At 30.5% G+C, this 13,151-nt stretch overlaps 1 protein-coding gene across 1 annotated transcript; it reads right to left on the bottom strand.

Moving 5' to 3' along the window:
• Positions 1-2,046: 2,046 nt before the first annotated feature.
• LOC147068185 (cuticle protein CP14.6-like) lies at positions 2,047-13,057 on the bottom strand. The gene is made up of 3 exons (XM_085952614.1): positions 12,879-13,057; positions 2,520-2,523; positions 2,047-2,367 (listed from the first exon to the last, which is right to left on the bottom strand). The coding sequence occupies exons 1-3, from the start codon at positions 13,055-13,057 to the stop codon at positions 2,047-2,049; spliced, it is 504 nt and encodes a 167-aa protein (XP_085808740.1).
• Positions 13,058-13,151: the final 94 nt, after the last annotated feature.

Below are 13,151 nucleotides of genomic sequence, written 5' to 3'. Positions count from 1 at the left end.
TTGCATAGGGCTTGAATGATTTTCTTACATTTATAAATTTATTGGCCTTATTGTTTCAGCTAATTTTCCTTCGTGTAAATGTTTTCGTATAAATGACTGAGTTTGACATAACATTGGCCAACTTGCCCACCCAACCAAAAATACAACGGGCATTACCATGAATATTTCTTAAAGATAAACGTAATATATTTTCAGCAACAACAACTTTTAGTCTAATATTTTCTTGATAATTCTTTTCTCTTCTTAGAAGTGCGTTATCATGTAGGTACAAATACCAATCACTTTACAAGATGCTATTATCCTTAAAACACCGACGACTTTTTTATAGCGAGGCATTTATTTTCTCATGTCTTTATTTTTCGCTTTAATAATAATCATTTTTCATACTTTTGGAAATATTAAATTTAATATTATGTGGCTTCAGTTTTTTACGTAAACAATAGTATCATCTTCAAAGAAAATATATTACACTTTTTCATATATTTGATTGCAAATACGATAAAGATGAAAGAAAAATTATTCGAAATTTTATATTATTTGAGAGTTATTTTGATGAAGAAATACGGATACTTACCATCATAATTTCAATATAAATTCACCTTCTTGAAAAACAAGAATACTCAAATAGATAGTTTGCTAGGAATTTATGTTTTTCTAAGAAATAAATGCAATTATCTGAAAATAAATACAGTTTCAATATTGTTAGTAGCCGTAAGAAGTGATTTCTGAAAAAAATTTCTCCATAAAACAAAATAGACTTGTTTTCTCATAAATAATTCAAGTAGGTTTATTTCATTTCAAAAAAGCGATCGTCTTTCTAATAAATCTGTTTCAAACTGATATTTTCAAAAATCAGAATTGTATTGAATTTAATACCTATAGGCGTATATCATTACATATTCTAGTAATATATTCATTTACAATAACATACAGTAGACTACATAATATTAAATTACCTAACATAGATTATTAATCTTAATATAATATCTATTTCTTAGTCGTATTTAATATTATTATATCCTTGATATTAATAATGTTCTAGATAAGACGTATGTCTCCTTAGTCAAATGTTTAGGTATAAATAGTGTGGGTATTATATTCTCAGCTCAATCAGATAATTAGTACATTGACATATAGGAATATCCGCTCACATGCAAGATGTCAATATTAAAGTTGTCATGTTAGCTGAATATGCCAATGAAATTAACACATGTTTTTACTCTTTTATTTCAATGTAGGTTGGAGTTTTTATTTTTCAACTACATTCGAAAGCATTCTATCTATATGTGGCAACATTAAATGTAAGTGTATGTCTGCAGGCACGTTAGCAGAATTTTACCTTTAGGAAAAAAACACTTCCTAGTTCTTTAATGAATTACCTTAATATAGATACGTATAGATTTATCACAAATTTAAAAAAAAAATTGAAAATTCATTGGTATCGTTTAATTCGGATCATGAAAAAAAACAAATGATACTCTCATAATTGTTTCAGAGGTGCTCATAATGCGATAATAGCATATCGAGTAATTAGAGTAGATGCTGAGAATTTAGTGTATTATCCGAGAGATTTTAGAGCTGTTATTATAATAGCGATAGGGTTCTGCAACATGTCCTATGCAACATACACGATCAATTAAAAAATAGATACATTAAGAAACAAAGTTAGGAGATTCTTCAATTAATACTCTAGGCTCAAAAGCTGATGCCATTTAATTTTGTCTGAAATACTAGAATAAAGACTGAACATAAGCGTAAACGTTTAAGAGAAAATGAGGCGTATGATAATGTTTACGGGTAGTACTGCCACCTGGTAATATTACCTAGTAGTAAAATATTTTTTCACGATTAACTGTATTACCGGTTTGCATTCAAACTAACCAACGAAAAATTCCACTAAATAGGCGCCATTCCTATGGAAATACGCTATTCGGCACCTCAGCTACTGATACTTAGATTAGGTACAAAATAAATTTAATAAAATGCATAATTTTTCACTTAAAAATAAATTTATTTTACAATATTATATTAAGGCTAGGACATAAATTAGGCGATGACAGACTTGGGCAAATGATCGCCTTCTGCTCTGAATCCATGCTCATCAGCGACGTATTTGGTGCGGTAGACCTGTCCATTGGGAGCGGTGAAAGAGTATTCGCCTTCTTTAACCAGGACGTGTCCTCTACCATCGTGACTTGGTTTCAGCGCGCCGCTCTCTGTGAATACGGTTCCGTCCCCACTGATGTAACGAAGAGAAAACTGTCCAACATGATCGTGAACTTCTGTCCTTTCTACAACTGGAATCGTTGGGCGGAAACCGTCTGGGGCGGCGAAGGCTCCGGCGACCAATAAACAGACGACAACGACCTGTAACAATTAAAACAATATATACATAAGTACAGATTATTATTTGGTACATGATCAATAACATCACAATTACCATTTGCACCAATATTGACCCAGTTGTTAAAGCGACCGCCCCTGTATAAATAAGGAATCCGTGGGTCACATGTGCGAACCCGTCTGTCAAAAAGAACGTAAGTATGTTATTTTTTCAATATATTGGCAAAATAGGTACTTAGTTAATTTCTATTCTTCAACATCCGCTCAGTAAAGGACCATGTGCTCCAATTAAGAGTGAACATAGTAATGTATGTATATTTAAATATATAATAATATATTTCTATCACAAACTTTTCCCGCATTTTTATGTAGAAAAATATCTGCCATAAACTTAAAAAAAACTATACTAATAATAAAATTATGTTGTTATTTTTAAACAAGGCCTAGTATCTAATTATTTTTTATTGTTTAAAAAAAGAATACACTAAATTCATGGAAGTAAGAATAATTCGACGGTCTGTATAACCTATTGATATATTATTTTTCTCCCATGAATGGAGATACAGAAAGAAGAACGGTTATTAAAATTTAAATGTTTGGCAATATTATCATTACAATATAAAAATATGATTATTTTAATACAAATAAATAAGTAATATTTAACTTACGAATTGCATGTTTGTTGTTTGGATTTTTCGATATATTACTATGAGAAGTACAATGAAGACTGTGATAGTATTGATGGTGAAGGGCTAATTTATACTTAAATATATATCAATCGACGACATATATTTCAGAAATAACTTACCTACATGATTATGAAAATCCTCAAAACCGTTGCAATCTTTCCCAACAACAACTTAGAATACTTAGATCAACAAGTAAAAGGTATAACCCGTTTTAATTTATGCAATATATCAAGTTAGCATTTCTTCATTATATAGATCATGGTCATATGTTTATTGTTGATTGTCAAAATCAATAACAGAATTGAACAATGCGCATGGTTTTTGGTAATCTTTACAATTATACAGATTTTTATAAATTTTTCTTTTTTATAATTTTGTTGTGAACTACACCATTAGAATTTTATAGATGCAATAGTGTAAGTGCACATTTTTAGAATATCTATACTAACATAGTGTCTTTTGACCAATGTAGTTTTTTTTTATTTCTTTCTGTCGGTTTGTTTTTATGTATTTCAAAACTACTAGACCGATAGTGATGATGCACGGATTACATACTACATTATTGATATCAAGTCAGTAGGTAGAGGTTCATTTTGAAGTTACAATATAAAATTTGTCAGTCAAAAAATTACGCACATGCAACAATAATTGACGGTGAGTCGTGATACGAGTAGGTAACGTGATCGGATAGCAGTAGTGGAATGGTGAGGTTCGAGTATAGTCCATATATCAAATCGTTGTCTATCGCACGGGCTTAGTCAATCTCTCAATCGTGTCTGACTGATATTGATATAGAAATATCGCATTAAAAATAAAAATATACCGGTAATGGAAGCAAAACAGTTGATTTTAAATACGCGAAATTGTATTTTTAATTTACCAATCCATCAATATTAAATTTCATTGATTTGAAAGGAGGATTCTACTTGAATGTAATTTTATGTCCATCTAATATGAAGATAAATTACATTTAAATCGAATACATATATTTCTTAATTGTGTAATATGATTTTATCATTTATGAGTCTGATTTCAGTACCTTGTTACCAAAGAAAATTTTAAAAATAACCACAGAAGTTTTTTTATGTAATATTAAAAAGGTAAAATATAATAGTTGTTCTTCAGTAAAATACTAAAGATGAAAAAAATAAGTACTGTAAATACGAATGTCCTAGGAGTTTTATTCGGTTATCTACCACAGTCTACCTACCTTCAACAGGTACTCTTCGCACTGGAATAAATATTATTTAGTAATTAGATAGGTATTAGGATACGGATGTTTTAAAACTGTAGATACTTTTTACTGTAGAATTATTTCGGTAGGTAAATCCGAAATGCAAATAAATATTTTCAAATTGTATTTGAAAATATAAAATGAATTAAAAAATCACAGTACCTATTGCATAAACATAATATTGTGAAGGTCGACTTCTCACATTGTACATAATATGTATACACTATACATTAATTTTCGACTTCCATTCTCTCTGTGTAAAATCCGTTTTCGAAGTATTAAATCATTTTTCTTTCATTGAAACAGTCAGCCTCATTTTTTTTTGCGTTAAAGTACACGAAAGGTAAGTTAAATATTTTTTTTGTGAATAAACGTATTTTCTCTTCGAACACAAGAAATATTACAATTGTATTAAAAATAGCAAAATTATAATAAAATTCGTGATAGATTTTTACTAATTCATATACTTATATCTATATCTGCCTAATATATATAATACATATATGTATATCTGCGAAATTGCAACAATCCTATTATAATTTTAATTTGTATGTTTCATAACTTTGCACTCCGGCTCCAGGATGAAAATGATGGAATATATTCCAAAAATATAGTTTTTAATTATAATATCTATTTATTTGTGTATTACTAAATATATTAATATAAGTGGACATCATTTGATTTAATTTTATGCGACGTAATCAGGCAAAGAGGCGTATCAGTGTAGTAAAATGTGCAAAAAAGTTAAAAATGTATACTCTACCTTCTGATTTTTAATTTCCTTCTACGATTCGTAATAACCATATTGTGTTTTTAATTTACGAGTACGTGCCTACCGTTATTGGGATCATCACTTATTATATATATATATATATATATTATACTTCTGTGATGGACAGGAAGGCATATGTACAGTGACCTGATCAACCCTGATCAAGATAAAGAGACAGTATCAAGTTATATTTACATCGGGAAAAACCTGGATGAGTCGGATGCTGGATGAGATCAACACTGACATATTATTGTTGAACTAGGAGTTACTATTTTAATAAATTATAAATCCAAATATAAGTATATGTATAAAGATGATTTTGTAAAGTACAATAAAATTGGTCGCACTATTTACATTTACATGGCGGGTCTATTCTACACACAAGGCTGCTTTTGGTTCGTTACGGCAGCTAAATAGGTCAGGAAGTTATCGAATTATTAACAATTATTGTAACAATTACAATAATTTAGTTATAATTGTTACAATAAGTACTATATTTTAACAGCATCTCTCTTGGCTGTGATAAAATTTAGACCGAGATAGACAGTTTTGACAGTTAAGACGGTTAACTTATTGTAATTGTTACAATAAGTGTTACGTCTCTGTAATTAAGTACCTACTGAAAGAAAAATTCTTTCAATTCATTTTAATAGAAAGTCTATGTTCTATAAACGATATTACAAAGCTCCTGCTGAAATATGTCAAGATTTATTTCCAAATGCTTTCATGTAAACACTTCAGTCGTAATCCTTATGAAAATTGGTTTTTCTTGACTCAAGTCTATTGAAATTCGTATATCTACATACATCGTGTTTCAAACGATGATTTTTTTAAATTCTTTGTTATACATAATATGTATATCTGTAATATTTTGATTTGTATTTTTATCAACTAGTAGACCTACGTATACTATATTTTCGGTTGTAATATTTTTCATAAACATTTTATAATCGTATTCAAGATCCACTTACCAAAATTTCATCGCAATCGGATGAATGGTATAGGAACGCATACGGGACAGACACACAGACAGACAGACATTCATTTTTATATATTAGTATAGCCTATACTCTTCGCGAAAGTGCAAGCAATAAGTTGACAAAGTTTTATTGCAATCGGATGAACGGTATGGCAGTGCATTCAAAACGAACAAACAAACAAACAAACAAACCCACAAACAAATATATTTTTTTATATATTAGATTATAATATATATATATTTTATTTACTTTTATATATGATAAAAGTATGCAAATAAGCCATGTATTTTCTTGCCAGATCGGACATTTCTTAATACATTGCAAAACAAAATACGCATCTGGTGTATGGTGTAATATGGCATTAATCTAGCGTTTTTTGACTCCGAAAACAATTTATTATATTGAATCGGTAACCTTTTTGTATATTCCTCCTTATTAAATTATTATTTCGTCAGTAAAACTTCGTTTAATCATATCAGATTGAATTTATCTATAGTAATAATAAAAATGGAGTGTTTGTTTGTGATTTCGTCATAATATTTGCCTTTTGATCAATACAATCATAATATAGACCTCCACAGAGTGGAGGTTTGTATTGACAGATTTTGTTTTTACGAGAAATGGATGTCAGCCACTTTCTCAACATATTAGGTCCATACTCTGACTCATTATACTTACAATTTTTTGTTTTATATTCCATAAAAATAATTTAATTTACTAAGGACAGATGTCGTATATGCAGGAGTATATTATACACATTACAAAATAATCTCCAAAGGTTTAAAAATATATACAACATCGCGCCATCTGTTTTGACGTAAATAAATGTCGATTATTTTTCAAGCAATTATGATATTTTTTTCGTATGGAGTTCACCTTATGTAACCTCAGTTAGTCTGTCTAATTGTATTAAATATGGTAGGCTCCTATCGCAGAGCCTAAAATCTTCGCGCATAATATTTGTATCATGACTGCACTTTGTTGAAAATAGTTAATAATTAGATACCTAATTTAAAAAAAATATTTAATGTCACAGTAAGCTGCCACTACGGAAGAAGTGTGTGTAATGTTGTTTTTCTTGGTGTTTAAAGTGTTATTAGACTAATGCCCCCCCCCCCCCCTATTCCGTAGAGCATTTTGAGTCTTGTGATTTACTATGTATTTTCCATAAGAATGTTGTTTATTAACTAAATTTGGCGCCGTGACAGCATGAGAGTACACATATCGAAGGAAAAGTTAATGACACTGGTATCAGAAGATAATTGTCAATAGCAAAGTATCGGATAAAAAGTATTAATACTTGAAAGTATCGGTTTCAATTAATGATCTTTGCCTGATTGTTACTTTCACACTGAAAACAATCGTAAATTATCGGCATACGATCGAAAAAAAAGTACCGATACTTGCCATCTCTATGTATGGTATAAATCAATACTTTTTACTTGATGGACATTGTTTTCTGACTTGCAGATTTCTTTTTGTTTTACGCGATTTTACCAAAAAACAAATCCCGATAATGATTACACACATACTTTTCTTAACTTCCCGTTTTTACAACATACATATGGCAAAAGTTTTTCTTAAAACGTCAGTATCCAGAATTTCATTATTTCTACATTTTTGCCACTTATTTTACGAAAAAGAAAATGGTTAACTAAAAATATTTTGCTATCGGAAAACACTTTTTAGATTGAAAAAAAAAACTAGAAGGATACTGGGCTCGGATTTTCTTTTGATAAATTGTAATGGTTATTATCTAACCAAAAACTGTTCTTAACAACTGACCAATGTCAGCCAATATCATTGATAAACATAAATCACACTAGATTTAATCGATAACATATTTTAATCGATTGATTATTTATATATATATATATATATATTAATCTAAATCATAAATATATTAACTAATACTTACAAATAGATACTTACAAACGCAGAAATACCTGCACTGTTATGAATGAGTCGCTTATGAAGTCATAGGTATCAGGTTTAACTCCGTTTTCTGAAAAATTTACTTGTTATTTTTCAATGTGTGTTTTTATTAATGGGTTGAACAAATGGCTGACGCCAATCATAGATGTTAAAAAATATCTTGCAAATATTTTATATTAGTATAAAAGTGAATATAAAAATAGGTTACCAAAGCTTATAATTAAATAAGCTGCAAGCCATTTATCATTTCAGATTTATTTCAAGCAAAGCGCAAATTTAAGACCATGAGATTTATTTGTCAGTGACACCACATTGGATTATAATTATTACAAACAAACTGACAAGTAATATAACTCTAAAAGATTTTTCTGTACAATAAAATTTATTAAATTGAAAATTACATAATACCGCAAATAACAGCATATCCACCATTTTTTTTCTACAAGCAAATATTATATTGCTGGTAGAAAACCCAGCCGCAGAGGAAAGATAAAATATTTTATAATGTGCAACGTACATTAAAAACGTTATGAAATCACTATAAAGTGCTGCGACAATTATATTGGATTGACACTAATATAGTACATGATATTTTGCAATATCTATTATTGTGTGTCGGTTAGCCAAGCTAGAAATTAAACCCGAATCGTCTTTATCATAAACCACCATTTTATTATAATTATTTATTAATCGCTGTAATCTTACGTCATTTTTAAGATGATAGTCCTTTATTTAAGCATGATGTCTTTTAGATTTACCTATTTTCTGAAAACCCTAATTTTTTATTTTTTTTAAAAATCGTGATGTATTTATGCCTTCTGGTTTTCGGGAATGCTAGATTTCTTTAAATTTTGGCCGAAAAACATATTTAATAATAGTTTTAAGTAAATTTATATGTTTCACCAAAAAATAGCTATACCTACTTACAAAGAAAATGGACACGTCCTCAATTGGATTTTGTTTGATATAGTGCAAAAAGCAATTATTATATTGTTTAAAAATATGTACTACAGATATCGCATATTAAAAAATATACTGGAAAAAAACTCAATATGTTCCTTATTTCAGCTTATGAAATAAAAATATAGTATAAACATTGAAGTTAATGGCTCCACCAAACCACATCCGCCCCGTAGCACACCTGTCTTAATCGGGCGTATCACGAAACGCTACGTTTGGATGTGAAGCATCATTTTTATTTTTATGACTGGTAATGTCTCAGGAGCAGTTACCCAAGACTAAGGTCGCCATGTACTCAAATGTGCTTTGACTGAATTTACATTACTTTAAGTTAATGTACCAATGGGAGAGATGAGCATGTAGAGGCAATATTAAAAATTGTAGTAAGTAACAAATTAAAGCTAATACAAAAATGCCGAACAATTTAAGTGAAGAGATCTTCACGTTGGCAGTATGACGCCACAAATTTTCTAAATGCAATAACATTGGCCTTCGTGGCGACCAGGTCGGACGGTCCGATGGGCAAGTAGTATAGACAATGTTACCAACCACACAATAATAATTTAATACGTGTTATAGGTTGTCACTTACTCTGCTATGTAAATAGTTTTTAAAAAAACATTCGCTTACTATTTATTCTTTCGAAGGGTCGAATATTATTTTCTTATGAATCAAAATATGGAATGATATTTCATCGTATTAAAAACAAAAAAAACTTTAACTAAAAAACTAATATTATCATAAAAGGTAAGCAGATGTTTTTTTCAGTGCTTACTAAATTTTCAAATTTACATCATTCTGTCCAGATGGAATTAAAAAAAACATTTATTAATTCAATCCCTGTGGCTTTCTTAATTTGAAATAAGTTTTCAATTTCCTGCTAATATTGGATTTTAAGATAGTTTATTCAAATTAGCTCAAGCTTGAAAATCGGTAGCAACCATTGAAATGGTAGCAACTCACTTAGCTTTGTGAAATTCCAAGGGGCGGCGGTTAAATACCATTAGTTTTTATGGTCGACATCCAGTAGTTTTTTGTCGCATTTCATATCAAAATATACAGAAAGATATTACGCGATAAATGTTTTCTTATCTTATATTTCTTGGTAGTTAAATACTCTACGTACATCTACGAATACTATCGCTAGACTAACACTACGGTCCATTATTCTCGCTATATTGAATAATACTATGTATTTTTCTTCGTGAAAATACCGATTTCCAAATTTGAACAAAACGTCGGAAATCAAAGTCACCGATTTGAATAAACATACAATATTGCCAATAAAACTCGTCTCGATTCAAAGAGAAGATTTTATTTCTTCGATATCATCCCTTATAAAAAATGTTTGCAAAAGGCGAATACTACATTTATCTTGTATTTTTATTTAACAGAGCTACGCATTGTGTTAAAGATATCTTCTGTAAAAATATATTCTAAAGATTGAATAAATAAAATATAAATTCAAGTTAATTTAGTTTCACTTTTATACGAGGGTGGGTCAATAATTCCTTAGAAAAAAGCATTAAAACAGTTTTTATTTTTGTATTTTTTTTTTATTTCTCAACATAATCTCCTTGGAGCTCAATACACTTGGTTAGACGTTTCTCAAATTTTTTTAAACCGTCAGAAAAATAAGTTTTCGGAAGGTTCTCAAAATAAGCATTTGTCCGATCGATGATTTCTTCATTTGAAAAAAAACGTTGTCCACTTAGCCATTTTTTTAAGTTTGGGAAAAGGAAAAAGTCACTGGGGGCTAAATCTGGCGAATACGGTGGGTGGTCGACCAATTCGAACTTCAATTCTTCAATTTTAGCCATTGATCGTAAACATGTGTGAACACGGGCATTGTCCTGATGAAAGAGGATTTTTTTCCAGTTTAAATGAGGCCGCTTTTCTTCAATTTTGTTTTTTAGCTGGTCCAATAAAGATGCATAATAATCCCCTGTTATTGTTTTTCCTCTTTCCAAATAGTCAACGAAAATAATTCCACGTGCATCCCAAAATACAGTAGCCATAACCTTACCAGCTGATTTTACGGTTTTCGCCTTCTTTGGACATGGTTCGCCTTTCGCAATCCACTGCTTTGACTGTTCTTTCGTCTCGGGAGTATAGTGGTGTATCTATGTTTCATCTACAGTCACAAAGCGACGAAAAAATTCATCCGGATTGCGTTGCATGAGCGACAACAGGGCTTTAGAGGCCACCACCCTATTGCGTTTATTGTCGACTGTGAGCAAACGCCCAATTTGTCATGTAAAATAGAAATGACGCTACTTTTTGAGATCCCTGTAACCTCAATTATCTCACTCAACTTTGATCTTCGGTCACTTAACACCATATTGTGGATTTTATTGATCATTTCTGGTGTAGTCACCTCTACAGGACGTCCTGAGCGTGGTTCATCCTTTGTTGATGTACGACCACGTTTAAATTCATTTAACCAGTTATAAATAGTTGCAAGTGAAGGAGCAGATGTGCCGTGAACTAAATCCAACTCATTTTTTATTTCCTTTGCTGTTAACCCTTTTATATTAAAATGTTTAATAACAGCTCTAAACTCAATTTTCTCCATTTTTTGTAAACAAGCAAATTTTTTTTTTAAATGTACGAGAAACACACAACAACCCGACCAATCTGATTGAAACTTCGCAGCATACTGAATCGGTAGTGCCGCTGCATGAAAACAAACCGCTTACAGTACTAGTCGCGCCACCTGTCGGCTTTTCTAAGGACTTATTGACCCACCTTCGTACTATAGATCAAATTAATATTGACGTCCTATTTCTTCTACTTACACAAAAAATGTTCATTTCTCTCAGCTTTGCATTTTCTACATTATTGGTAAAAAACTTTTGATGCATTTCTGAAAATACTTTCAATTTGTAATTCACTGCTTTTTATGTCAATCATTTCACTGCAATCAATCATATCTCAAATTAAACACTAGCTGTAAGTATACAAAATTCTTACAATATCAAAATATATAGCATTTGGGGTGATAGAAGTTGTGCGAGGAAAGACTGGTGTTGGTTGCGTAGATTGAGTTCATGAGTTTATTTACCGAATTAAGAAGTTAAGTAAAAACAAAAAACAATTATACAAGTGCAATGATACAAGTTATGCTATAGAGTCCGCCGTGTAAGGCGTGTTGATAGTGTGCCTTTCCAACAATCGTTATTCGCTATTTGTTGAAGTGAATATTCGATAAATTGCGGTAAGCTATTATTGATATGTGTCACAATTGAGGAATATGCTGACTGTCGCATTGATGCAACCTCGCAGCATTTCGCTGACAAGGCTTAAGGTTATTGACCCTCACCGACGTATGTCACACTTGCAGAATGTGCTGACCGTAGATGAAGCGCTACGCGACTATTGGGTAATCCGCTGACTATCGCGTTGCCGTAATCCCACAGCGTTTGCTGAGATGGCCTGAGACTGTTGATCCCCCCAAAAGTATATCAAAATTATATTTATTTATTTGATTATTTGATTACCCCTTCAAAATATTTTTCAAACGATGAATATTATTATTATTAACATTGAGGGTCGTTAGTATTATTTCTAAAATTAATAGCAATATTGATAATAATAAATTACAATACATTTTATTTTATTAAAGATTTAAAATTAAATTTAAATCATGTATTAATTCCATGTGTATTATATATTTACGCAGACGAGACATTTTCTAATAAAATATGTGGTGAAATTTCATAACAGAAGACCGATTAAAAATATGTTAGATAAAATACCAAAACGGAAAGATGCCTTCAAGTAGAAGTAGATGAAGTCTTATTTTCATTGATAAATACATAATGCATTAGAATACTTTTAAAAAAATACACTAAAAACTCACTGAATAATTTTGAATAATATAATTTATTTAACTAAAATGATAAAATAGTCTGTACATAATTGTTACGTTAAGCTCGTTGGTTAAAATTTAAGCGACGACTGACTCAGGTTTATGTTCTCCTTCAGCCCTGAATCCTTTCTCATCAGCGACCCACTTAGTGCGGTACAGTTTGCCATCGGGAGCGGTGAAAGTATATTCGCCTTCCTTGACGAGAGCGTGGTCCTTGGTTCCGTCTCCACTGAATACAGTACATAAATAGCAAAATGTTTTTAGCATGCGCATGATCGCTATATAAAACTCCAGCATACTTTCTTAATCAGAATTAGAGAAAATATAGCAGCTTCTCAATTGTTTCAAATCCACTTGAAAGTTGGTC

The sequence above is a fragment of the Rhyacophila brunnea genome, unplaced genomic scaffold, assembly GCF_057557595.1.
Source record: "Rhyacophila brunnea isolate RB1 unplaced genomic scaffold, BYU_Rbru_1.0 scaffold_3, whole genome shotgun sequence".
Lineage (NCBI taxonomy): Eukaryota > Metazoa > Arthropoda > Insecta > Trichoptera > Rhyacophilidae > Rhyacophila > Rhyacophila brunnea.
This window is presented reverse-complemented; position numbering and strand designations above follow the sequence as displayed.